The 26,890-nt window shown below is 41.4% G+C and overlaps 2 protein-coding genes across 2 annotated transcripts; one reads left to right on the plus strand and one right to left on the minus strand.

The window, feature by feature from the left end:
- The first annotated feature begins 58 nt into the window (after positions 1-58).
- Positions 59-1,607, plus strand: snrnp25 (small nuclear ribonucleoprotein 25). Its single transcript, XM_079281960.1, has 5 exons — positions 59-341; positions 711-801; positions 971-1,076; positions 1,169-1,243; positions 1,322-1,607. The coding sequence occupies exons 1-5, from the start codon at positions 132-134 to the stop codon at positions 1,377-1,379; spliced, it is 540 nt and encodes a 179-aa protein (XP_079138086.1). The 5' UTR covers positions 59-131; the 3' UTR covers positions 1,380-1,607.
- A 3,616-nt stretch (positions 1,608-5,223) lies between these two features.
- mrtfbb (myocardin related transcription factor Bb) lies at positions 5,224-22,351 on the minus strand. Its single transcript, XM_079282080.1, has 14 exons — positions 22,252-22,351; positions 18,872-18,937; positions 16,988-17,043; positions 16,814-16,889; positions 16,399-16,560; positions 15,421-15,593; positions 14,841-14,987; positions 13,654-13,901; positions 13,164-13,299; positions 8,992-9,873; positions 8,398-8,505; positions 8,106-8,231; positions 7,951-8,011; positions 5,224-7,852 (listed from the first exon to the last, which is right to left on the minus strand). The coding sequence occupies exons 1-14, from the start codon at positions 22,346-22,348 to the stop codon at positions 7,389-7,391; spliced, it is 2,802 nt and encodes a 933-aa protein (XP_079138206.1). The 5' UTR covers positions 22,349-22,351; the 3' UTR covers positions 5,224-7,388.
- Between the last annotated feature and the right edge of the window lie 4,539 nt (positions 22,352-26,890).

Genomic DNA, 26,890 nt, shown 5'->3' on the forward strand with positions numbered 1-26,890 from the left:
GCTACGGTTGCCTTCCGGTATGTATTATTTACCGTACACATTGTGTGTTTACTTCATGGCTGTTTGCAGCTAAACTAGTTCCCACTTGAATATGTAAAGTATTCAGGAGTAACTGTTTGTTGGATAACGTGATGATGGAGAAGCAGAGTCAGGACACTGTTGGAGGAGGACTGTCTGTAAAGGATGAAGAGGCGGAAAACGAGAACCTGACAGAGATGGCATCCTTAGACGCAGAGGAGGAAGATGAGGAGGCTCTTCCTCATTCAGAGATCTTGGATATTTTCGAGGAGGGACTTGCTCGACTTGTGCAAGACCCTTTACTCTGTGATCTGCCAATTCAGGTTGGGTTGATCTGTCGGTAATACACTTTGTATGAATTGTCGTGAGGAAAATATTTAGTGTTAAATAACAGAAATATGACATTTACAAGCAGTACATGCATTCACACTACTGGTTGAAAACAGAGCTGGTCACCATATATATATATATATATATATATATATATACACAACATAGAATCTTTGAAATCCATAGCATGCATGTAGTAAGTCCTACAAAACATTAAGAAGAATAGAAAATGATTGCATTATAAAACATTGGTTGCATTTATTTGTGTGTTTATTTAGCAGTGTGTTTTGGGGGTGTCTGAATCTGTACTGATGGAAGAAGTGCTGTGCATGTCCCTTCACCCTGATCATCTTTATCTCTAGGTGACTCTGGAGGAGGTCAATTCTCAGATTGCTTTGGAGTACGGCCAAGCGATGACTGTGAGGGTTGTAAAGGCAGATGGAGAGATAATGCGTGAGTCTTGATATTGTTTTGTTTCATTTTGAATTTAAACATTGTTTTCTGATCATATAATTATGTATTTTGTTTCATTTGTGAACATCACTACACATAATTGTTTGCAATAGGTTTTGTAAAAGTTTATTTTCATTAACCATACCTTGAAAAACTGTTCCTCCCTAAGCCATAGTGGTGGTGCAAAATGCCACTGTCCTTGATCTGAAGAAGGCCATTCGCAGATTCATGGAGCTGAAACAACAACGCGAAGGTGGAGTTAAACATGTCAGCTGGTAAATACACTCGCAAGCACAGGATAACATATAAGGGATTTAAAATGAAATGGCCAAACTGATTGCAACTGTGTGCTTCCCCTCTTTTACAGGAGATATGTTTGGAGAACATATCAGTTAATATTTCAAGGGGAAAAGCTTGAAGATGACAAGATGAGACTTAAAGAGTAAGTCAATAATCACTTCCTTCACTTGTGATGCTGTTATCACCAGCACTGTTTGACTCTATATCTTCATATCTTCAGCTACGGGATCAGGAACAGAGATGAAGTGACATTTATGAAGAGACTCAGGAAAAAATGAAATGTCACAGCCAACGTTCGTCTCGTCAGGAAAATACACCAGGTCCCCGTGTATACTGGTGCTACTTGCCCCGCAGACTGGAAATGACTTTCACAAAGTGATGATTGTTTTGGGGCATATCTTGAGCACATTACAAACTGATCAAGTCACTCAAAGAGGGTCCATGTAAATAAGATATCCGGAGATGTTAAGCCCCCATTTTACCGACAAGTGTGCCGAGATTTTGTATAGTTGTCCGCAAACTTTAAAACATATTAAAGTTTTTTATTTATTTTGTGTTTGTGTTTTACTTGCATCTCAACAAAAGCATTCTGTTACATTTCCAGAGAAGGCAGTGGTAACCCAATGATTTGAATATTTCCTGGTATAAGTGAACAGTGCATGGCCTTGTTGACCTCGTTTGAATGTTACCTGTACAGGATACACTTGGAGCAGCTGAGTAAATACGGTAATACACATCGTTTCTCTTTGACATAATCTATTCAATACACTTTAAATGGGACTTAATGGAGTCAGTAGTTTACATGTTTGAGTAATGTTTTTTGACTTAAGTTAGTTATGAGCGTGAGATTTGTGTTAAATGTTACTTTGACAACTAATTTCAGCATTTTATCTACCGGTAGTCTAAATTATTATTGTTGGTGCTTTTGCAAACTAAAACCAGAATGAGTTTAATAGATTTCTTTATTTTCCCAAAGCTCTCTTCATTGTCTATAATTTTTTTGGAGGAAAAGCAGAGTTTCACTTAATATTTTGTAAGTTTCATTACCAACCATCTTAAAATGCATTTTTAAAGCATGGATTTAATTTAAGACTTGATATGAATAGAGTAACGGTAGAGTGGGCAGTGAGTGAGGCGATTGATGGCAATAACTAGTTTGTTTACTGTAAATATGTCCTTTAGTGCAACACTGTTGACCACCCACTCACTATTCTATCAAAATACTTGTTCAGCCATAAATGGATAACACGGCAGGCATCACTACATTGAGTCTTTTCATTACATACTTTTGGTCTGCCATCTTTTAAAAAAAATCATGAAACTTGTCTCTGGTTCATATTACACAAGTGATAGATTCACCTAAATAGATTAAACAATTTATCAAACAAAATTTGTCTTTATTTTGGGAAGATGTCACTCAACAGAAAAATGTGGTCACATATGAATATGTCTTTGGTAGTAACAGTATTCTCTCTCACTATAAAACCTAATTTGTTTTTTAATTCTTCATTTTCTGTAGGTATGTGTTATTTATTTAGTTTTTGTGTTTCTTCAGGGACGTTACACAGAGTAAGCTTCTCATTTACAGGAACACCCTGATCACATTCACACAGACATTTGCATCTGGAAGCTGCCCAGTGTCTGATCAGCTGGCAACAGAGTAGCTCCTCTAAAGGGGTTCGGGCATCGGGCCTTGCTCAAGGGCACCTGTGGCTTCTCCACCCAGATTTATCCTGCCAGTCCGGAGATTAAACCAACGACCTCAAGGTTGTTTCACAAGCTCCCTTCGCTAACCTTTACGCAGTTGCCCAAGTATGAAACATTTTTCACACTAAACAAGCACATACAGTCAACCAAATATCAAACCTAAAAAGAATCCAACAACTCCCTGTCTTTTCAGCATTTCCACCATGACTTCTTCAGACAGCGACCTTATTGAAGACATATTGACCGAGTTGAAACATCTTTCACTCAAGAGAAAACAACTTCTGGAAAGGAGAAAAATCCAGTCCATATTTCAGGAGATGAGGAATCGTGCAGAATTTGGACAAACAGGTGATGTGTGACAGAGCATTAAAGACATTCCAAAACAGTAACGAGACAGATATTTACATCATGAAACTAAAGTGGATATCGCAAGTCTTTTTTTGCATGTCATATTTCGCTGCTGCTGTCTCATTTATCAGTATGTTGCTTTTTTTCTTTTTTACCAGAGGAGGCAGGCTCAAATCTGCACGAGGTTGACAACATTGATGACAAACTGAAACAACTGACAGAAAGGAAGGCAGAGCTCCTTATACACCACGATAACATCCTAAATGCCAAAGACATGACGAATGGCAAGAAAGCTGAGTCCAAAGATGCCGAAGACATGAAGAATGGCAAGAACACTGTGTCCAAATTTACTGGCAGAATGTCACAATTTGTCATTACTTCACTACCGGTACTCGATACTTTGGTTTTGTAACAACCCTATTCTTCTTTGTTAGAGGTTAGCATCTCCTCCCGTCAGATTGTGCCTGATGTTCCTGATCCTCGCTCTGATATTTTCTATGTTAAGGGTCCACCTAATATCCCCGGTGAGTCGTTGATGCACAAATGCACATTTTAACTTTTGTCTTCAAATAGTATGTTCTGCAGCCAGTCACACTTGTTGACGTCACATCGAGTGACAACACATTTTATAAAATGTCCTTTGCGATCATGTCTTAATTAATACACCTGCAAAACTTTTGGCCCTTGAAATTCAGTAGTGGAAAAAGTATACAAAATATACTTCAATCTCCAAAAATAAAGGTAGTCATTATATTACTGAATACTAGTTAGTTATTGATGAATTCATGTGTCACGTTAATGTTACAGCTGGTGGGGCTAATGTTAATTACTACTGTTACTACAACTACTACTGATAATAATATATTGGAATTCAGTAGTTGATGTATTTGTTGTATTAATCATCTAAATCTGTACAGTAAAAAGTAACTGTAGTAATAGTCAAATATTTGCCTCCAAAATGTAGTGGGATAGAAGTATAAAATAGAAAGTACAAGTACCTAAAAATTCAACTTAAGTATAGTACTTGAGTAATTGCATTTAGTTAGATTCCACCAATGCTGAAATTGTGAAATATTTTCAATCACAATTTATGTTGGCAACACTAACTGTTTGTACTTCCTTTATTCCAAGTGCCTGTTTTTACTAAATATTTCCTCCTGGATGTTTTAGAAAGGTTTCGCGTGTTTTCTTGGGAAACACGAACATGAAATCTTCCTGTTGTTCACAGCCCCTACGGTGATTCTGGACGTGGTAAATCTTCCACTATGTCCATGCAGGACACAGTGTCCTGCGTGTCAGCAGTTCATAATGACAGAGACTTTTGCTTCCGTCAGCAGTGTCACCTGGCTGATGTGCTTCGGAATAGCTTCGTTTGGGTAGGAAAATATTTCCTCTATCACGCTAAAATATTTGCATGAGAATATAATCACACCTTGATGTGCCGGTTTCTATTTTTGCAGCTGTTTTTTTACGATCACAGGCATACGTTTCCTGGTGTGTCAACATTTTAATTTGTTCCTGTTACTTATTTTGCAGCTGTGTGGCTGGTTGTTGCCTCATTCCCTTCTGCATGGATAAGTTCAAATCTATCACACACAGATGTCCTCTGTGTCGAACGCCAATCATGACTATAAAAAGGCTCTGAGAGAAAAGCAGCTGGTGGAAACTTGAAGCTCAGACTAAAAGAGCATCAGACATCGGCCGAGTAGTATTTCCACAGCATGGATCCCTTGCAGAGTTGACCTGTTTGCATTCACTATCATCATAACCCTGAACAGCAATGGTTGAGGGATAAGGTTTGTCAATAATCACTTTGGTTTTAATGGAGCACAAGTCAATGTGGTGTTGACTAATGCAGTCTGCCTGTATGTCGATGTATATTATTGAACAATTTTAAGACATTTGCATCAAATTGACTTTTCACCTCTTAGAAAATCTGATCAATAGGAATGCAAATATATTGTAGTATTTACAGTAGTAGTACAATTTGCAATTCGTGATATTGGGCTCATTCATGGAGTTTAATCTTTAAAGCAAGAAAAGGACATTGACAACATGCACACTGGGTAGAGTGGGAAGCAACATGAGAGGCTGAATCTCCTGAAGGACGAAGATCCAGATCCAAAACATCTGGAATGAGACACCAAGAGCCAGCTGAGAGAGAGCGATCGGTCCTCTGGATGGCCGATGGTCCAGCGCAGTGGAGCCTTGGTGAAATTTAAAGGATTTAAAGGTCTTACCAGAGTCAGACAGTCTGTGGTCAGCAGGAAAGTCAATTGCAGAGGAAGGGAACATAATAGGAAAAGGCCCCGTGGCCAGCTGACTTCTTTTTAACTCTGGAGACAGACAGGAGCCATATTCTGAAAGTGCAGAGCAAGGGATGGAGATCAGAAAGATTGGACATGAAAGGGCATCAGAGGCACCTTAACTAAAGTCTGATTCATGGATTGGGAGCTAATGGTTGGAAGCTTAATTTGGTGTAATGTGTAAGTTTTACCTAACATTCTAGCCGCTTGTCTTTAAGAAAAAGCATGCGGCATGCAGGCCAGACAACAATACATTACAATGATGAAGTCTGGATGTAACAAAGGAATTCATGAACATCAGAAACATGTAGATGTAGTCTTGCTATTGGAATCACACTGTGTTCTCTCAGATAAGTACGACTTTAACTTTAAGTCGCTAATATTCAGCATTGTAGTTCCCAGAAATGGCCAGAAATCAGTTTAGCTTGAAAAGGTTGAGGAGCAGGTTTAGAAGCAAACACCAGTTTAGACCAAGTTTCAAGAGAGATGGTCTACAAATTATGCATTAGCAGTGGTCCTCAGTGTCGACTCGAGTTATACTTTATCAATCAATTAGACATTTGAGATGCAAGACTGGAGTTGAAGTTGAGAGATGAAGTGTACGACCGGATTGTTTCACAAGTGGCCAGTTTTAAGAAGTCATGGTGGCCAGAAGTAGTGGCCAGAAGTCATTATTTGCAATTTGCTAAAAGAACCAGTCAAACCACAGTCTTTGCTTGCTCAAGCTGAATAGATTTGGATGTGGCCAGCAGATGTCGCTACAATACAAATCAACTCGAATGCATTCATGTTATTTCAGTTGGAAGAGATCAGTGGTTCATATTGATGGATGTTATTTTTCTGTAAGATGTTTTCTGTACAGTAAGTCTGTTGCACACAGAGATTGGGGTCTGGTTGGGGTCTGCCGCGCTTACACCTCTTGAATAAACTGACTAAACAAAAAACAAGAACAATTCAATATTTTTTTTAACCCTTCAAGAGTCTTTGAATGATGTTCCAATAACTATTTTATCATTATTCATTTGGAAACAGCCTCAACAGAGCACAGCGGATGACTTTTGTGATTAGTTACCTGTATTCTACTTTTCAAGCTCATAGGACTATTGGATCTACATGCATGTGCAGTATGTTTTACATAGTGTACAGATGCATACTGGAGATCCAGGAGTGAAGATTTGGCTGATCTGCTCGAAATCTTGTCAGAACTGGAGCTGGAGCAATTTTGAGTGTTGAGTATGTTGCAGTAAATACTTGTTTGGTCAAGGTAATTTGACACAGTGGCAACTCAGTGGTCTCATATTATATCACTATCATATTCACATTCTCAATTCAATTAAACATCTGATTCATGCTTCACAATTTACATATACACAGGGAACATTCACCGTGTGTGTCTTAACAATCTCTTTTGAGAATGATAATCATTCCGAGTCAGGGTGGAATGAACTGCATAATAGCCCCCAGCTAAATGTAGTGTTCGTCCATTAGTTCTTAAACCAGCATTCGGACATTTTCCTGCTCTTTCTGCTCTTACTAAGGCCAATATAACACTGTACATTCATTCTCATTAGAAGACAAAGAGAAAGCAATAACATGAGAACATATTGATGTTGATAAAATTGTGGCATAAATTAAGATTGTAATTGTAAAGGCAACTTCAACTGTCTGCTTAATCGGTGAGTGCCAGTCTCCCTGTACAATCAGAGGGTTTGAAGACCTCAAAGGAAGCAATGCAGGAATTTCTAAAGTGATGCAGCACAAATAGATTATTACTGAGCTAATTTATACGGCCAGAAAACAAAACAGAGCTGCCACAAACTCTGAAAAAAACTATTTTTGCACATAGGAAATAAATGCAGCCTCCCTTGCATAAAAAGTATGTTTATCTGAACCTGTCTGATGGGTGTACGGATTTTCCTTGACTTGTCAGTCCCAGTTCAAGTGCAGTCCATGTGTGTCCAGGAAGTCAGAGGAGAAGACGCCCACTGGCGCTGACATGTCCAAAGAGTTGACCCCCTCTGCTGGCACGGACAGGGTAAGGTCCAGCCAATCCATATTGTCCATGTTGGTGCTGTGCAAGTTCAAAGTAGAGGGTGATGTGTTTTCATTTAAGTATCCCTCCATGGTAACCACAGGCGAGTGTCGCTCCTCCATCAGTTTCAGTGTCTGTGGCGCGGTGTGAGCACCCGGGAGGGTTTCCAGCTGGTTGCTAGAGGTTAGAGCAGCCAAGCTGGGCGAGGGGTTGAGCTGTGCTGCGGGCAGCTGGGCCACTTGGATGACGGGTGGAGGGCGCGATAAAACCGTGTTGATGGGAAGGGTGGTTACACTGGCTGTCACAGGGAGAGGCTTGTCCAGACTGGGAGGATCCTGTCTGATGATGGGTGAGATCTCTAAAACACAAGTTCAGTGTGAGAATCCCATAATCATAAATACTTTACAACTTATTTTACCAGAGCCCCCAAAAAAGAAAAGTTGCAGTATTTCTCACCACCACTCTCGATTAACACATCAAACAAGTCATCCATCTGCTGGCTAGCAGCAGTGGGACCCTGCAGAGAAACCAGAATGACCATTTATTGTTTGAGTGGCTATAGTAACAATTTAAAATAATACAATGTACTTAAGAGTGTATTTATTTGTCACCTGAACAGTTGTTCGCATGCTGCGTGTCTGTTTAACTGCATCCTCATAGCGGGGTGGGTCTTTACACTTTGACACATGGTTTGTGAATTTTGGCAAGATCACAGTTGGCTGACTGGTACAGGGAGCCTGTTTAACAGGAAAACACAACGGTCCTTTACATCAAATTAAAAAAAACAGGCGACATCCGGCACATCGGGGTAAATAAACCAGGTGACAGGACTTTGTAAAACAGCAGTTATGAAGTGCTTTAGATAAAAAGAAAAAAACAATGAAAGTATGAGAGACTAAGGACCTTATTTGTAGGATCTTTAGGACCAGGTTGGCTGGAGGAGGCTCCAGGACATCCACTCACTGGGAATGTGTTGAGTAAGCTTTGTGCTGTACGACCCATCCTCCATGTCTGCAGAGACATTTAAACAGGTCAGCATAGAGACATCATTTAATCAATGCATTAATGGCATCACAGAATAGTAGAGCACCACATATCTTTGTGGAACCTAAATAATGATTGCTCTGCACTCCCTGCTTTAGCTCATGACTGTTCTCGTTTAGCATTGAGTTGTGGTTTCTGTTGCTAATTCTGGCTGGTTGTATGTTGGCTCAGAGCAGAGGGATGACAGAGGGCAGTCAGGGCACTACTGTCAACCTTCACTCAATGCCTGCCACACTCAATGGGACGGATTTTACCACGCAGCTGAGGTATGTTATTACTGTGGCAACAAGAAAGAGGCATTACCCATGATAGAGCATCAACAATGTACAAAAAAACCTGTGCTGTGTGATTAGCTGGTGCCATCGAAAACCATCAGAAAATCACAACTGATAGTGATGACTTATAAAGAGATGAACCATGGCAGCCTGTGCAATCATTAGTGTGTTTTCTTACCTTTGTCAGTTGCTGAGTCTGAGTGCTGCATTGCTGTTGGAATGCTGCTAAGGCCTCTATTTTCTGTGGCACCTGTCCAGAGGTCTGGATGAGACCTGGGGCTACGCTGCTAACAGTAGTGTGTAATTTAATGGCAGGGAGCGGGATAGTCACGGCTGAGGCAGGACGGCATGCAGATTGGAGGATATGAGCGCCAGCCTTGACTGGCTGCAAGGTTTTAGGCTGCTTGAAAGTCTGGTCGCTGATGATGAACTGATTTTGAGGGGCCACCTGCTCTTGTTTGACCAACACTGGCAGACCAGGAGAACCGCAAGACGCTGAGCAGTTTGATAAGGTCCTGTTTTCCTCTTTGACCTGGATGGGAGCAAGAGGTATGAGCTGAGCTGGAGAATCTGCTTGCTGACTCCTCTTCTCCACCTCCAGCTGCATCTTCAGCTCTTCCACCAGCCTCTGCTCCTGCTCCAGCTTCCTCATCAGCTCCTCAATCTGACGCTCCTTATCGTGGAGACGTTCGTCCCTCTCAGAGTCCTTCTCATAGGACCTTGTCTCTGTGGGACACTCTTCCCGTGGAGATCTCTGTGGGGAGTTCACACAGGGAGCAGTGTGAGTTGGAGACAGAGCTTCTGAGAGCTTGGTGGAGCTGTCTGCTATACTACTGTCCTCTATGCCCAGGCTGGACACCTGAGAGGCTATAGGGGACACCGGCGAGGTTAACTTTTTGTTGTCAGACTGTGAGGCTGCTGTGACGGCTGATGTCTCACTGACAGCAGCAATCTGAATGTTCGTGTTCTCCTGGTACAACTTTAGTCTCTCAATCAGATCCGTCTTAGTCCCAGAAACAGTCAAAGATCTGAGTTTTAGTTCCATTTTCAGCTCAGCAACCTGTAAAGATAACAGATTATCAGATGCAACGTGCATGAACAAGTGGCATGTGGTAGGACAAACACGTGAGGGTCACGTGAGGGTCACGTGAGGGTACGCTGGCAGCCGCTCCTCTTGACACTTTTGTTACCGCTTGTGTGATTTTATGTGATTTTTTACAGCTATTCTATTCAACCCCGTTTTTGTTTTGTTTTGACGTATTTTTGATTGCTCCCTGAGATGGAATACAGTCGGGATTAATTCGGCCTGTGGTCGTTGCCAGGCGGCGCGGCTTGTTTTCTGTTCTATTTTTGACATCTGTGCTGGAAATGATTTCATACACCGCCCTGCAGCTACGGCAGTTAGGCACTTGATGTGCCTAACTGAAAGCTGGCATAAACCAGGGGACTACTCCGTGCTTAATGAAGCATGCCCCCCTGGCTATAACTACATGGAGAAAGCCCGCAGCTCTGGTCGTGGTGGTGGACTAGCCATCATGCACCGGGCTGAACTGAAACTGTCTCCTCTGCCAATGCCTGATCTTTCCTCTATGGAATGCCTGGCCTTCAAATGCAAACCTCCATACTCCATGACAGTGCTTCTCATATACCGTCCTCCGAAACCAAACCCATCTTTTCTACCTGAGATAAGTGATCTGCTTACCTCACTCTGCACTATGTCAACTAACATTGTCATTGTTGGTGATTTAAATATCCATTTCGACAACCCCTCCTGTCAAATTGCAGCAGATTTTCTGAGTATGCTCGAGTGTCTTGGCCTGCAGCAGCATGTTGAGGTTCCCACTCACACCAAGGGACATACTCTGGATCTGGTTATCACTGACTCTGCTACCATCAGTAACCTGCAGGTTTATGATCTCGCTGTGTCCGACCACAAGGTGGTCTCAATGGCCTTGACTTTTGTGCTGCCTGCTATTAGACCTAAACGTCAAATGTCTTTCCGGAACTGGAAAAACATTGACTCAGCCACAATGACCACGGATCTCCAGCTCATCACCTGCCCAGCCTCTGCATCTATGGATGAATTAGTGGAACACTATAATACATCCCTGAGCAGTGTTTTTGATCTCCATGCCCCTGTCAAGTCACGTGAGGTCATTTTCTCACACTCCGCTCCATGGTTCACACATGAGCTGCGGAAAATAAAAACAGCTGGGCGTGTTCTGGAACGACGCTGCAGACACTCTGGCCTCACTGTCCACAAACAGGCTTTCCGTGAGCATCAAAGGGCCTACTCCAAATCCCTTAAAGATGCTCGCTCACAGTACTATTCCAGCTTAATCAATAAAAACCCTGGCAACTCTAAACAGCTTTTTTCAACCATAAACCATCTCCTGAAACCACAACCATCCTCTTCAACTCAGGCTACAGAGGCGCAATGCAACAGCTTCATTGACTCTTTCAGATCCAAGGTAAACAACATTCGCTCTCTGATGTCCAGCTCTCCATCTTTGCTTCCCTCTGATACCAACACCATATCTGCGAGTGTGATGTCTCCTCTACATCTTGCTGAGGTTCAGGAAATCCTCAGAAAAATTAAACCCTGTACCTGTACCCCATTCCTACTGCTCTGCTCAAATCACATATCCCCACTCTCAGTCCTTTGATCACCAAAGTTGTTAACCTTTCCCTTCAGTCTGGCTGTGTCCCACCTGCACTCAAGGTTGCTGTCATCCGTCCCCTTCTCAAGAAGCCCACCCTGGACCCAGAGGTTCTAGCCAACTACAAGCCTATCTCCAACCTCGCCTTCCTGTCCAAAGTGTTAGAGAAGGTAGTTGCTTCTCAACTTCAGGACCACCTCAAACAAAACAACTTGTTTGAAAAATTTCAGTCAGGATTTCGTTCAGCCCACAGCACTGAAACAGCTTTGCTCAGAGTGACGAATGACCTGCTGATGACAGCCGATGCAGGATCACCCTCACTCCTCATCCTCCTGGACCTGACTGCTGCATTTGACACAGTGGATCACACTATCCTCCTACAGCGCCTCCATACCACCATTGGACTATCAGACTCTGCACTCAAGTGGTTTCAGTCCTACCTTTCAGGCAGAACTGAATATGTGTCACTGGGAAGATACAAGTCCAGACTGCTCCTGTGGTGTTCCGCAAGGGTCGGTCCTCGGCCCCATCCTCTTCATTATTTACATGCTCCCCCTCGGTCGTGTCATCAGCAGACATAGGATGTCTTTCCACTGTTATGCTGATGATACACAGCTCTACATCAAAACTGCCCCAAGCCCCTCTGCAGCCATGTCATGTCTCACCTCCTGTCTTGGGGAGATAAAGGCGTGGATGAGCAACAACTTTCTCCAGTTAAACAGCAGCAAAACCGAAGCCCTCCTTGTTGGCACTCCACACCAGGTTCAGTCATCCTCCATGACTCATCTCACCTTCGACGGTCAGGTCATCCCCCTCGCCTCCACAGTCACTAATCTGGGAGTTAAGTTTGACCCACACCTGTCCTTTAATGACCATATAAAACACCTGTGCAAAACCTCGTTTTATCATCTCAAAAACATCTCCAAACTCCGCCCCACTTTAACCCTGTCAGATGCAGAGAAGCTCGTCCACGCCTTTATCTCCTCAAGACTGGACTACTGCAACGCACTATTCACTGGGATCACTGCCAAGAACATCCAGAAGCTGCAATACATCCAAAACAGCGCTGCCAGGATCCTGATGAGAGTCCGGAAGTATGAGCACATAACACCCATTCTGCACTCCCTACACTGGCTCCCTGTCTCATTCCGGATTGACTACAAAGTCCTACTACTCACACATAAATGCATAAATGGACATGCACCTCCCTACCTACAAGAACTCATCACTCCCCAAATCTCCACCCGCACCCTCAGATCATCAAACAGCTCGCTCCTCCGGGTCCCCAGCACCAAGCTCCGCACCATGGGCGACCGGGCCTTTGGCTCGGCAGCGCCACGCCTATGGAACAGTCTCCCTGACCACCTAAGGGCAACACAGACACTGGTCTCTTTTAAGACTGGCCTAAAAACCTTTTTATTCAGGAAAGCCTTTCTGACCTAAGTCACTGTCAGTTATTTCTTTTGTGTTTCTGTTCATTCACTGGTTTTTATTTTATTATAGTTTTTTTATGTTTTAACTATGCTTTTTACTATGTTTTTACCATGTACTGGCTCTGTGGCACTCTGAGATTTAAAAAAAAAAATGAAAAGTACGTTACAAATAAAATACATTATTATTATTATTATTATTATTATTATTATGATGAGGTGCCGATAGTCGAGACTGTGTGCAGGCAGCAATGTGTCACCTTCATCTCATCCAGATTAGCTGGTAAATGATCCGGCTTGCAGTTCGTCTGAGTGTGGCGGGACTGCAGAGGGGTAGACGTAGTGTTTCCACTCAGAACAACACTGGAACAGCTGGTTTGTACCTCAGTTGTTGGTCTGTTGTAATAAGACCAGAAGAAATAAAAGGGAGTACAGATTAGAGAGGAAAGCTAAACTTTTATCAATTTTTCACAACCAACAGCTTCTGTGTAGGAAGCTGTTGGCAGGACATGTAAAGTATTTGAGACAAACAGCAGCTGTGACAAACAGTTCTTACTTTCTGTAAAACCAGGTGTAGACTTTTGACTCGGTTTGTTGAAAAACAATATTCAAATAATTAATTCTTAAAAAAAGCGATATTTGTTAAAGTCGTTTATCGACATATACGCATAAAGGAAAACTTTGTGGGTAAGCCATATCCCATCTCTGGCTGCTTAGAAGGAGTGTTTGTGCTTATAAATGGAGCCATACTTGGGTGGGGCAGGCAGGGCGGCCTGGTAGCTGTACTGCTGCTGCTGCTGGTTCAAGATCTGAATCTGCAGGAATTGCTGCTGCTGCTGCAGGAGACGGGCATAAGCCGAGTCCATCAGCACTTCATTGAGCTCCTGCTTCTGGTCTGGGGGGATGTACTGATGGTACTTTAACTTTTTCACCCGTGGTTTGGGCTCTTTGCTCTTTTTGCTGCGGCTTCTATCGCTGGGTAGCTTGGGCAGGCTTTGCTGCAGAACACAACATAGAAAAGGGGCATGTAAAAGTGGAGAGGACCATCTGGAGGATATATTTATTCCTGTGATTGATCTCAGTCCAGTTTTATCAAATACAGTTAGCATTGCCAGTACCAACACAGAAGACTTGGAACTGATACTGGGTTTTGTATATTGAAGCATTAAGGTAGAACATTGTTCTGACACCCGATGAAAACCTCAGGATGAGGAAACGGGTGGTGGAAATGTGGCCTTTATTGTTTTACCACCTGCAGTTACAGGATACACATGAAAACGGCTTGGCTTAAGAGCAGCAGGTTCTAGCTATGAAACAGAAACTCAAGCTGGGTGAAGCAGGCGGACACCCTCCAATTTGTCAAACTCATTCTCCTGTTGTATTCCAAGGGAGGGAGAGTTCATTTATGCTCAGAGAGGATAATTGGATTATGATAAATGCAAAGTTATTGCTTCACTCCTGTCCTTTGAATTTTGGCTTACATTTCACACAGCCTGAATGAGGAAGGCCAGCCTGTCATTTGACCCTAATTGAGGACAAACTGTGGCTGGAACACATTTCAACCCAAGGATTTGTGAAATGACTTTAAACTCTGTTCTTTGAACTGCGTTTAACTTGGCTGAATGCTGACTCTCAGTTCATTCTAAAACTTTCAGTGTGACAAAACACAGACTCTGTCTTCTGACATTGCATCCTTCATCACATTTCCAAAAGAAGCAAAAACAAAAACAAAGTCAATACATCAGAGAGACGAAGGGCTCAGTACCAGAGTTCAATTTCATGTCAGTTGGTTGTAAACCTTAGGACACTGTAAGTGAATACACTGCTTCAATGAAGTCATCCTCTAAAAAAACCACTACTCCTTACAATAAGGTTAAATAGACTTTGAAATGACTTTGGTCAAATATGGAGCTGTTAAATAAACAGTTGAAGCCAACCTTCACAAGAAGTGGTCCCGGTGTGATTCTGGGGACGACAGTAGAGATTGGCTGAAGTGTAGACGCTTGTTGTTGGCTTTGTTGCTCACTGGTGGAGACAAGGCTGCATACATCTGATGTGGACTGTGAGTTAGGTGGTGGGGAGTGCTACGAAAAGCAGAGACAGAGAGAAACCACATGATCCGTTCAGTAAGAACAGTCAAGCCGCTATGCCTGTTAATCATCATCCCATGCAAGAAAAAAAAAAAAAAACTCAACTGGAACCAAAAACAGGTGGATAAGCACTTATCAAACATCAAAATATTACAAAATAAAAGTAAAAAATGTTTCTACAAATTATAAATATATTAGTGAAGTGTATATGCATACAGTACATGAACTTAAATTACATTTCAACTTTTTTTTCATGAGTAAAAAACACGACCAGTGTCCAAACAAACAACTTTCTTGGCTTCATTTCAAGAATTATATACATTTAAGCCTCTGCTGCAGTGTAGAACTTTTCAAAAAAGGCTGGTTTGTCTGCCAACATTACCAGTTTATGTTTTATAAATTGTAGTGGTTCAAGATATTGGTGTACCTGTATGGGAGAGTTTAAGTAAGAGGAAGTAGAAGTGGCCTCAGTCCCGCCAGACTCCCTTTGAGAGGTGGAGCTGGGAGATTTTTGGCTGGCAGTCCGTTGTGATAAGGCATCACTGCTGTCCTCATCAAAGTTACAAATGTCTGGTGGCTTAGAACTGTTTGCCTCACCACCTGTTGGCCCAACATCAAAACATAAGCAAGTAATCAAAACTAAAGGATAACTTGAGTTATCAGTTATACTACAAATGATAGAAGCCATCACTTTAATGAACACACGACAATACAGGAGTCTGGCCCTCTTCAGCTTCATCTGTGTGGCCTGCAGGGAAGGTTCAGCCTGCTCTGTGATGCTGTATTTGGTACTGAAGAAAATATGCTGACGCTAAGCATGTCTAATGTTTACCAAGTTCCACCATCTTAGTTTAGCGTGTTAGCTTGCTAATTTGCAAGAAACACAAAGTACAGCTGAGGCTAATGGGAATGTAATGTTTTTGGAGGGTGTGACCACACACACCAATGTGTTGGACACATTTATATTTTGACCTGATAATGGCAGATAACCAAACTCCCATTACAATTCATCCTTAGAGCGAAATCATCTCTACCAAATTTCATAGCCGTCCAGTCACTACATTTCACTACAACAACTAAAAATGTTAACTTTATGGTGGCACCAAAGGAAAAGTCAGGGTATCACCAAAGTCAGTAGTCTTCATCCACCGGGCTCCATGGAAGTGTTTGCAAAATGTAATGTAAGACATTAAACAGTTGAGGAGATATTTTCACAGGTGCAATTACAGCAATTATGGCTAAAACATGTGCCTGATGTGCTGCAATGCAGGTTTGAGTTCATTCTCTGGCTGTCACTATAAGAGGTGAACAGTTAGTGGCGAACGAAGCACCAAACTGGGCTCAAACAAAATGTTTCTCTCTGGTCTTCTGACAGTGAGGATATAAGTATCTGATGAGTATCTACCATCAATGTCTTCTTCGACACCAGAGTCCACAGGCAGGATGTTCTTCTCCACCAGCTCCATGGGTCCAGGCCGCTGGGCGATCTTCTCATTGAGATCATCAGCCAGTCTGGCCCTCTTCAGCTTCATCTGTGTGGCCTGCAGGGAGGCTTCAGCCTGCGTCTCTGATGAATACACACAGGATCATTAGCTGTGATATGACCAGGAACATTCAGACTCTTAACTGCTTTGTCAGGATGAGTGATGAGGCTCAGCCAGACCTCACAAACTTCTGTCAACCTCAAAGACATTTATCTGGTTCTAACTTTGTAAAACAAATTCAAACAGGCAATAAGTGAGATTGGATGAATAAGCACCTTATTCATCTCTGTTATCTAGAAGCCATTACCAAGTAAGAACACACTGGAGGAAGATTACCTTGTAGGATGTGCATACGGACCAGCTCGGAGCGCTCAGGTCTGCTGCAGAGTTTGTGCTTTAAGAAGCTTCCAGTCTGTTAAAAAGACAATTTAATTAAATTTACATTTGGGGGCATCATTTAGATTTGGATAAATAAAGTCACAAGCTGCAGTGTGATGATATTTGTCCTACCCTGGCTCTCTCCAGGCTGCGAATCTGCTCATGAAAGGCAGCAGGTGTTTTCAGAGCTGTGAGAAGGTGAATCAAAAACATCCATAACTTTTCTCGGTCATTTCCACATACGAACATACTGTTCACTCCATTTTTAAATAATAGATTATTGATTTTAGGTCTCCTTCCTACTATTTCAAAAAGCCTTTTTTGTTTTTTGCAGTTATGACAGAGTAACTTTAATTAGTAAACAACTTATTGATAAGAGTGATCTCCAAAACAACAGAAAGGATAATGTAACAGTGGAATAATGTAAACTACACAACAGTTCTACTGCAAACATTCTTTGTAATGTGGAAGCAGTTTAAACTTATAAAGTTGCTTCATAAAAAGTACAACAATGCTACATCTCTGTAGAGACTGAAGACTGCAAGATACCCACTGTAATGTACGTTATCACAGTGTCCCTGAAATCCTCGACATCCAGCAGCAAATAGTGCATTGTCAACTTTCATGCTGTGAAACTAAGTGAACTTTAGAACAGTGTAAATGTGCCTGAAGTTCAAAATGAATTAAAGTTGTTATATAAATAAATATGCATGATTTATGTCAACTTATGTACAAATCTATCGAAGCTGCATACACAGTAGTGAGCTCCAACATGTTGGAATTGTTCTCCCGGATATCACAACAATCACTTTCCACACTGACTTGAGTACATTGTAATCCATCGTAATTATTTTTCATGTTTTTTGCCTTTGTCGTTCTGCACGAGTGTGATATTAATAAACAGGAGCTCATGGGAGTCAAACAGGAAGTACCAGCTTGACTGACTCAAGCAGAGCGATTGTTGCAGAGAGTTAATCTTTGAGCTCGCAGAATAAACTCATCCTGCTTTAAGCGAGTAGTCACTTCTGCTATGACGAGAGCTGTTTGGTTTAAGGACTCACTGGCCGGGGGGGAGGAGTGTGTCAGAGGAGCAAAGTAAAACATTCCTGCTCGTCACCTAAACCTCACTGCATACCTACCATAAGCCTGTAAGTGTGGGAGCAGCATAGTGCTTTAGTAGAGAAAAATGGCCTGGGAGGTTTGTGTGCAGGCCACGCATGGCCAGGCCAATGACCTCCACTGAAGGCTCAGTCGCTGACTCATGTGGCTGTGTGGAGCCAGAGAGGAGCTGAAAGCCTGACTGCAGGAGGCAAACAGGATTAGGAGAAAGAGCTTTGTCTTTTTCTCTTTCTAGGTTTCCCGCTATCAGCAAGATTCTGTCACATATTCAGCTCATCTTTTATTAGGTGTAGTACAGGGAGTGAGTCTACTCTACTTCTGTCACATCAAAGGAGGGATGGTATAAAGTAGGAGCCAGTTCCTTCCCGATATATTCCTTATCAGTGTTCAATATTTGAGTCATTTTCATCATTGTCTATGTTTACATGAGTACAATTACGCTTATATTAGCAACCGTCTGAGTAGGACAATACACTTCATTATGTCTAAATAAAGCAATTGATTTATGTGCAGACACACACCATGTTATTAAGCCATTTGCACAATTCTATAACATAAAACTCCCCATTATAAAGTTGTTCTATGTGCAAAGATTGCATATGGCATCTTTTTAACCTTCAACAGATCAGTATGAGCTCCAACATCATTACCTTAACTCCAAGCAAAGCAGGAGTACTGTGCATGTTGCTGTGAATACACTTAAAACACGTAATTGCACAATCACAAATAACAGCATGATGCCTGAGACACAGAAAATAACCCAAGTAGTAAGAAAAGTAGAGGATAATTATGAGATACAACAGGACATATTGGTTACAACAGGACTTCCTTCTTGTATTTCTTTAGGTGCTGTAGTTCAGGTTGAGGGTTTTGTTATTGTGTGATGTGAATACTTACGCGGCATGATGCCTTGCTCCACAAGCTGCTTCCGAGTTCTCCTCTGTTGCAAACAGAGCTGAAGGACTGTGAGAGTGCAGAGACACAGAGGTCAAAGTTGAACTTTTACCATTCAGAACCAAGTCCGACGAGTCATCTAACAACCCTCTCCAGCTTTAAAAGTGAAACAGGCCAGACGTCAAATAAAACAAACTACTTATTATTTCTCAATAAACACGCTCCCTCAAGGCCCAACAGTAAACCATGTTCACCACCACAGACATCCTATTCCCTTCCTGTATGGTTTTAACTGGGTTGTTAAGAATACCACAAGTTGCTCTTGAACAGTTCACCCTGATTGGCCAAGAGCCTTCCCAACGAGAGTCAATATCTCTGTGTGGATGCAAATACATAGAGGAGTCAAACAAAGTAACTACAGTATGGACTACAAAAGGATAAAAAAGGGATTAATGTCAGGGCTGCAGTCACAATAATGAGCAACACTGGAGATGCTCATGTCACCAGCAAAAGCCAAGTCGTGTGTATTTAATAAATTGCTTTCTAAATGTAATTTTGCATTGGGTGGAAAGCAGTGATCAGTTATGTTATTGTGGAATATCAAAGACATGGCTATCTTCCAGCAGAAATTGTTGAGTCTTGCATGCAGGCGCCCCGTACTCTTGGAAGGTCCTCTGTGTTATTTCAATATAAACTGTAGTAAGATCCCAGTTTAAACATTTCTAAACAAGTGAGCATGGACATGGTATTTCAGTTTAAAAAACTGTTTGAATAGAAAGGTAACAAATGAGGCAGCGGTGTGAGGTACACGAGACCCTTGTTGTCACAACTGTAGTGAAGAGACGGTGTCTCATCACTGTGAAGACAAGCCGGCGTAGAGCTAGTCAGTGGCTCAGGGGGAAAAGCTACTCTCACTCACACACACACACACACACACACACGCTCTACTCTCCTGGGAAAAGCGTCTGAACAAGCCTCTGTGACTCACTCTACCAAAAATAAACGGGGCAGCTGTGAGAACAAGGCCTGGGAATCATGAAATTTAGGGGTCGTTAAGGGGTTGGGGTCTCTGGTTGAATGCAGAGCCGAGGGGACATTCACGGGCTTCCACTGGCGGGCAAGGGAACACAAAGTGCCAAGTGCCGAGGCAAAGGGTGGGAGGCAGAGTCTACTCTCACAGCAGCCCACCAACTCTGGGGAAGAGAACACAGTGTGCCTGCTCCGCCTGCTGTGTTTCCTATTACAAACCCAGGCCAGGGGGGTTATGGTCAGTCTGAGACAGATCATACCAGGATATTGTTAAACAATTGCCATTGGTTTGTCTCAATATTCATATCCACTGTGACTTGGAAAAAATGCCACAGGCAAGACAATTTATGAGTGCATATTGCTGCATATCAATAACATCAAAAGCTGCCTTCAGGGCCACAAGAAAATAAAGAGTTTGATCTGAGCATCACTGGGGGTACACCTCATACCCAGGGTGCTCCTCACTTCTTGTATTCAACCTGAACCCTGGCTAACCTTTCCATGATGCAAACTGGCTCCGCTCTCCTGCTCACCAGCAGAGCGTAAACGGAGGTTGTGGAGAAACAGAGAGAGGGCTCTGCTGAAATCCCCGTCTGCTGATGTAATCGCTAATCTCAGACCCACGTTGTTCTCAGCAAATCATCCCTAGAGTACTCCCATCAGAACTGTTATTTTATTTGACTTTCCTGTTTTTCTTTAGAAACAGTACAAATAATGATATAACGGTTTATCTGTGCAAAGAGTCCTGGAAGCCAAAAACAAAGTTGAATATAGTTTAGACTGACACTGGGTTATGTTGACTTTAGTGTGACTATAAACAGGACACCCTTTTAGAAAAGAGGCATCTATAACCAGAGATAGACTAAACCATGACTGTACAGATTATGTTGGTTTATCAAAAACGAATTTGTGTGAGCGGTGGCCTATTTAGATGCATTTTCCTATGATCATTTCTAAAAGAAAGTCTATTCAACTGAATAGATGCATTGTCTTGTCTTGTATTGTTAGAAACTGGAAACATTGAAGTATTGTATATTCAGCTAGTGATTATTTAGAAAGTCTATAAACATATTAGCTGACATGTTCTAAAATTAAACTATATCATTCCTAATTTTATCATGAATCAGTTCAACAACGCAGAAATGTATCAGCACGGCTTAAACAGTGTGAGTCAGATGATTGTTAATAATGAGAATGTATAGAAGACAAATGCGGCTGCTGAACTTGAACTATTTCTACTTGAAAATGAATGTCTGAATAAACCACTGATGGGTAGTCAGTGGCTTTCTTAATTTAAGAATATTTGTAAGCACTTATTGTAAGAAATGTATTATTTTCTCAAAAGAAAAGAGCCTAAAATGAAGCCAGAATCAAAGAGATGAAAAACATTTGTTTCCTTCCCCATGAGTGGGCGTGTCCTCCAAGTCTGTGTTGGCAAACTGGTCTGGGTTTGGTTAAGAAATAGTTATCTTTAGTCAGGTCATGAATAATAATTTAATGAGATGGAATATATATTAGACCTGCAAATATTGCATAATGGCCCTGACAGAATGGAAGTAAAATATTTGTTTACTTCTTGCATGCCATACATATTCAGTATTATACACATTTGCCATTCGATTGTTATGTTATGCATCTTCTTAGTCTGTCTCAAAATGCACTCTCAAGAACCTGCATAATTGGTAAATATTTAGATTCAATGTGACTTCACAGAAGTTACAATAAGAAAACCATAATCATAAATAAATATAGAGCTTAGACACCAGAAATATTGGTTATCATTCAAAGACAGCTTTGTGTTGTATTTAAAACAAAAAAAAAGAGTCCATTTTACTCAAGGCCTGGTCTAATCAAAGGAATTTGCTGTCGATGCCAACAAGGGAAATTAAAAACATGCAAATAATGATCAGAATCTTGATCAGAAGCATATCTGGTTGTGGCACTTCATCTGAATGAAGCTCTTTGTGTGAACTCACATAACAGGAGTGACTTTGTGCTTGTATTATGTGACAGAAAACCATATTAGTGTCCCAACGGAGTGCCAATATAAACATAGGCAGTAAAAACTGAGTATTCCCTCTCTCAGTCCGTGACTTCTAAAGTAACTTTGATTTATGATCCATGAGAACACAGTAGTCTCTTCTGTAAGAACGATGCTTGGCATGAATCATTGCGATGAGCTTTACTGTTGCCCTGTCATTTCCTGTTGGGGCCGCATACGTCACTACAACCCCCCGTCAGTACTGCCAGCATCAGTAAATATTAGTAAAAAAAACTTCTCGTATATTTTACGTAGACATACAAATAAAACAATGAACTGCATGCACGTTAGACAGTGACAAAATAAAAATCACCTGATTTAAATTTACCCCTGCAGATGGAAGGGGCCTCCACATCAAGGCAGGCCATAGAGGACAGTGGTTTGCTCGTCGACCAGGTCTGGAGTCCCATGGAGTGATGAGGCTAGGGGAGATCGAGGGAGTCAGGGAGAGTAGACTTGGTGCGAACGACAGCTGGCTCGCAGAGCTGCTACCAGTCCCTCCTCTCAGGCTCTGTGCTGGCTTCAGTGGAGAAAATGTGTGTGTGTGTGTGTGTGTGTGTGTGTGTGTGTGAGTCAAACTCAGGAGGAGGGAACACAGCACTGCTCATGTTAACCCTCGCTAGGTCACAGGGCTCATCATACTACAGCACAAAACCCCGGGGAACTTTTGATATTCTGTTTTTGCATAATCAGCAGGGGACCAGTACATATTTGATCAAAACAAGCCGTTTATTGAGTGGGACTATCTTCAAACAGCATTAGTGTTCTTTTCTCCAGAAATGTTTTGTAGCACTAAATAACAATGACATGAACAAACACACTGGGTCCACAGGGGAATGGAAGCTTACTTTAAACGTGTTTTTAATGATGAGTTAAGAGTTGTTTTTGATACATGAAGAGATTGTTTTGATTGGTGTTTTACGAGGCCATTGATTTAAAGCAGTCAATGTCCTCTTAACCGAGTCTGTAACTTATAATAATTCCCAGCAACTCCAACTTGTAAACAACTATATATTAAAAACATGTGATGAGATCACATTAAACTAAACAGCTGAAATGTTTAAACATTCAAAGAGGGGGCAAAGAGCAGCTAATGCTTAGTCGTGGCTTACAATGGTGGTTAGATTCCATCCATGACTACAAAATGCACGAACAGGAAGTGAGATAAAAAGGGAATTTCACTAATTGTGGTGCGTTCTGTGTGTCTCAGTGGATCCAGGAAGGCTGGTTAGAAAATATGTCAACGCTAAAGAGCAGGCGTCTGATCTCACAGAGGGTCCCATGTCAAGGGGAAGCTGCAGAGCATCAGGATGCTATCAGTCCTCAGGCTGTTCCTGCGATATGACTGAGCAGGACAATGCATGCTGACCAGGGAGGATCAGACCGCTTTGTTCCGGATTAACAATCAAGAAATATGCATGTCAAACAGCATGGGACAGGGTAAATATGGAGTTGATAAAGTAAATGGGACTGGTACAGCCAGGCACAATATGTTATGATAGCTCACTGCTGGGATTAAATAATAGTGAACAAGACCATCAAAAATATGAGAGTCGCTGGAGCATTTGTTGTGTGGAAAAACCTCTTTCTGCACGTCACATCGTCCGTAAATACATGCCATTCTTTCGAATTCCCATATTCAAAGTGTGTGGCCACAGAAACAAAACAACAGACTTCATGAATGCCTTATACACCTGTTTTCGCCACAATCAAAACATCTCTCCTGCATTATTGACAGCTGTGGCCTCTCACATTCCCATCCCAGTCCAGAACGAGCGCGGTTTCACAACTTAAGTAACAATTTCAAAGTCGAATTTATCATCTTGAACTTGTATTATTACAAGATGTTTTCCAGTCACACAAAAATATATTTAAAAAAAAGAGAAAAAGAAATCTAGACGGTGTGCAGGACACTTGGAATTTAACTTATTTTTTAGCACCCCAACGATAACAGGACATTGATGATGATCACACAGCATTACATCCATCATGCTTCCCACCTGCCAGCTGTTTTCCATTCACGTAACACTTCATAATTACTAAATTATGGAGCGAATCAACTTAACAGTTGCAGTCACGAAGCAGTGTTTGATTTATGTTGCAAGTTTATGTTGAAGAAAGATAATATTCTATAACTTCCCAACAAATAACATCACTGTTTGAAATGTCCCAACAAGTAGAAGACAATCAAGGGTGCTTCCACACCTGTAACTCTGTTCATTCTGTCCGGACCAAGGAAAGGTCATTAACCAAACCAAGGGCTGTAAACACCAAGCCATATGGACAGAGAGGCAACTCATTCATTCACTCATTGGACAGTTTTGAAGTCATCCTGTATAATCAGTGCTACACTGCGGGAAATCAAAGCCTTACACACTGAAACCATAGACTGTATACGTTTGTAGACTGAATAGTGACCTGTCAATCACAAGGTAGCCCGACCTAAAGCATACCCTCTAAAAGGGACCACAATTTACTAAATTAACTTCATGCGGTGTTCAAGAAGACTTGGCTTCCCTTTTTAGACCCGGAGGTTGCTGCCTGGTACAACAAGCAAAAGAGGTGTCTTTTAAAGTTATATTGAAATACAGTATTATTGTGTGATCGCTAGTTTTCATTCACTTTTTAATGAGCAACTGTCACAACACACGGAGTAGGTCGCAGTTATCAGATGGATTAGTTAACGACTGAAGATTTAAACCCTTTTTTCTTCAAGAGCACAGTGTTTGTTTAGTGCAATATTTCACGATGCACACCACTATATTTTTTTAACAGAATTAACTCGTAGTTTAGTGTTTCAAATCGTGCTAGAATCATATCTCTATACCATCTGTCATTTGTCTATTTGGGGTGTGAAAGCAAAGCACGACTGAGACCCTCCTTTTCAAGACTTTGCTTTGGCATAAACCAAACTACACATGACACAATACTCTGCCACACCAGCTAAATCCTTATAACCTTACCAAAAAACAGTTTAAGCTTATAAAATAGCACAACAATTACATTGCAGTTTTGTGTTTTAAAGTATCTATAAAATACTTACAATACAAGGGAAGGAGATAAAATGTGTTTAAGAGAGACAGAGAAGAGAGGTATTAGCCTAATTAACAACATCGCCACTTTAATAATGCTGGGCTACAATAATATTCTAAGGTTGGGAGTTTAAAACAGAAGCTAAGCACTACGATTTAAATTGTGTTTTATCACAACTGCAGAACAGAAAAGTCTCTTAATTATTGCAGAAATTAAGGAAACAACATATTTTCCATCTGGAAACTTGTGAGTCATGCTTGTTCAGCTTTACTCAGAATACATTTAAGCTTTAAGTGATTGGAGCACATACATTCTACACCGTAATCACGATCAACATTAGAAAGAAATGATGCCATTAGTTCTTCAGAACATCAGTACTGTTTCCCCCACACTTCCTGTCTTACAGTAAACTGTATTTCTACATCCCTCTAACACACACAATGGATCCCCCTATTACACAACGATTCCCTTCTTCCAGTGAACCTACATATTTGTACCAGAAGATACCTGGAATTATGTTATTTGATACCCGATGTGTATTGTTTTCCAGGCTTTAATATAAAGCACTGCCAAAAAGGGAACTATGAATTCACGGGATGAAAACAATTCACAACTCACTCTGAATAAGTTAATGAATTGATTTAAAAGTCTCAGCTTTGTGAATTTTACATTATTAATAATTCATCATATGTGCTGTTTAAGAGTGATCGGTTCTAGAAAGCTCAGGGTGAACCAAGATACTCCAAAAATAAAAAGTTGTAGTTATAAATATTTGTAACATTGTTACAATGTTCTTAATTGTTTTTAAATCTACTTTTCTTTTTCCTTGTTTTGATGCTTTTAATGGTTTTATGTGAAGCACTTTGAATTACCTTGTTGTTGAAATGTGCTGTACAAATAAACTTGCCTTGCCTAACATTGAATCAAAGGTAAAATATTTGAATGATGCATAATGCAAAATAGCTCTGCTGTAAACATGCAACAAATCCATGTTCCCAAGGAAAATCTTTGATTTCTGTAACTTCTGTAATGCAATAATACCATTCAGTAACCTTACATCCTGTGGTTTTCATCCACCTATATGTAATAGGTATGTCATGACAGCCCGCTGAAACAGAAGTGATTGTTGCAGAACGTTTCCTTTCTTTCGTGAATGATACAAAGTACAGCGAAGGACAAACAAATGGCCATTATTATCCATCAGTCCACAATGTTTCCTACCAGTGATGCAGATAGTTTGTGCTGGTGTGCGGTCATACTGTTGTCCTGTTGAGAAAGTGCACTCCAGCCCTATCACGGTGATCCCAACAATCTCGTTAGACTCCTGACCCTCGGTGCCAGAGTATTCTTCAGAGCCAAAGTCCACACTTTCTTTTTCCCGGATAAAGTTTCTTTGAACATCAAAGCACGTGTTAACATCAAGCCCCATGTGGGGGCTTCACATACTTCGATCTATGAAAACATGCTCAGCTTCAATTTGCTCACAGTACAGTGTCATGGTCAAACGAGATTTTGTGACAAACACTGATGTTAAGAACAACAACATTAAAAGGTAAAAAAAACCCACTCTTGAAGGATCACGAGCTGGTTCCAAACCAGCACTCAAAGGCTTTGGGAGTAACCCTGTCCTGTTTGGATGGTTCCTGCCGATGGGCACACTGTAATCAAGTTCAGGTGCAGTGATGAGGGAGTCATCAATACAGCCCCTTTCAGCTCACATAGTTCCTATAAACCCAGACTGTGTTTCATTCCTTGTGGATTTTCTTTGGGGTGGTTCCAGAAAGAGTCCCAGGGAAGGTCTGGATAAGATGCATATTTGGAGTAATTTAGGTGCAGGTATGCAAAGCAGACAGCTCCTTCCATAACACACAGCTCATTTATGGCCCACTCTGAGCCAAGACGTTCGAACGAATAAATTC

The sequence above is a fragment of the Melanostigma gelatinosum genome, assembly GCF_949748355.1.
Source record: "Melanostigma gelatinosum genome assembly, chromosome: 13".
Classification (NCBI taxonomy): domain Eukaryota; kingdom Metazoa; phylum Chordata; class Actinopteri; order Perciformes; family Zoarcidae; genus Melanostigma; species Melanostigma gelatinosum.

Bases quoted from the DNA above. Each gene is read 5' to 3' on its own strand.
- snrnp25 (XM_079281960.1), top strand. From the start codon at position 132: ATGATGGAGAAGCAGAGTCAGGACACTGTTGGAGGAGGACTGTCTGTA. The intron at 342-710 runs GTTGGGTTGATC...CTTTATCTCTAG, and splicing joins TCTGTGATCTGCCAATTCAG to GTGACTCTGGAGGAGGTCAA. The intron at 802-970 runs GTGAGTCTTGAT...TTCCTCCCTAAG, and splicing joins GGCAGATGGAGAGATAATGC to CCATAGTGGTGGTGCAAAAT.
- mrtfbb (XM_079282080.1), bottom strand. From the start codon at position 22,348: ATGGGACTCCAGACCTGGTCGACGAGCAAACCACTGTCCTCTATGGCC. The intron at 13,902-14,840 runs GTTGGCTTCAAC...TGTGTTCTGCAG, and splicing joins CGGGACCACTTCTTGTGAAG to CAAAGCCTGCCCAAGCTACC. The intron at 8,232-8,397 runs GTCCTTAGTCTC...CCTGTTAAACAG, and splicing joins CTAAAGATCCTACAAATAAG to GCTCCCTGTACCAGTCAGCC.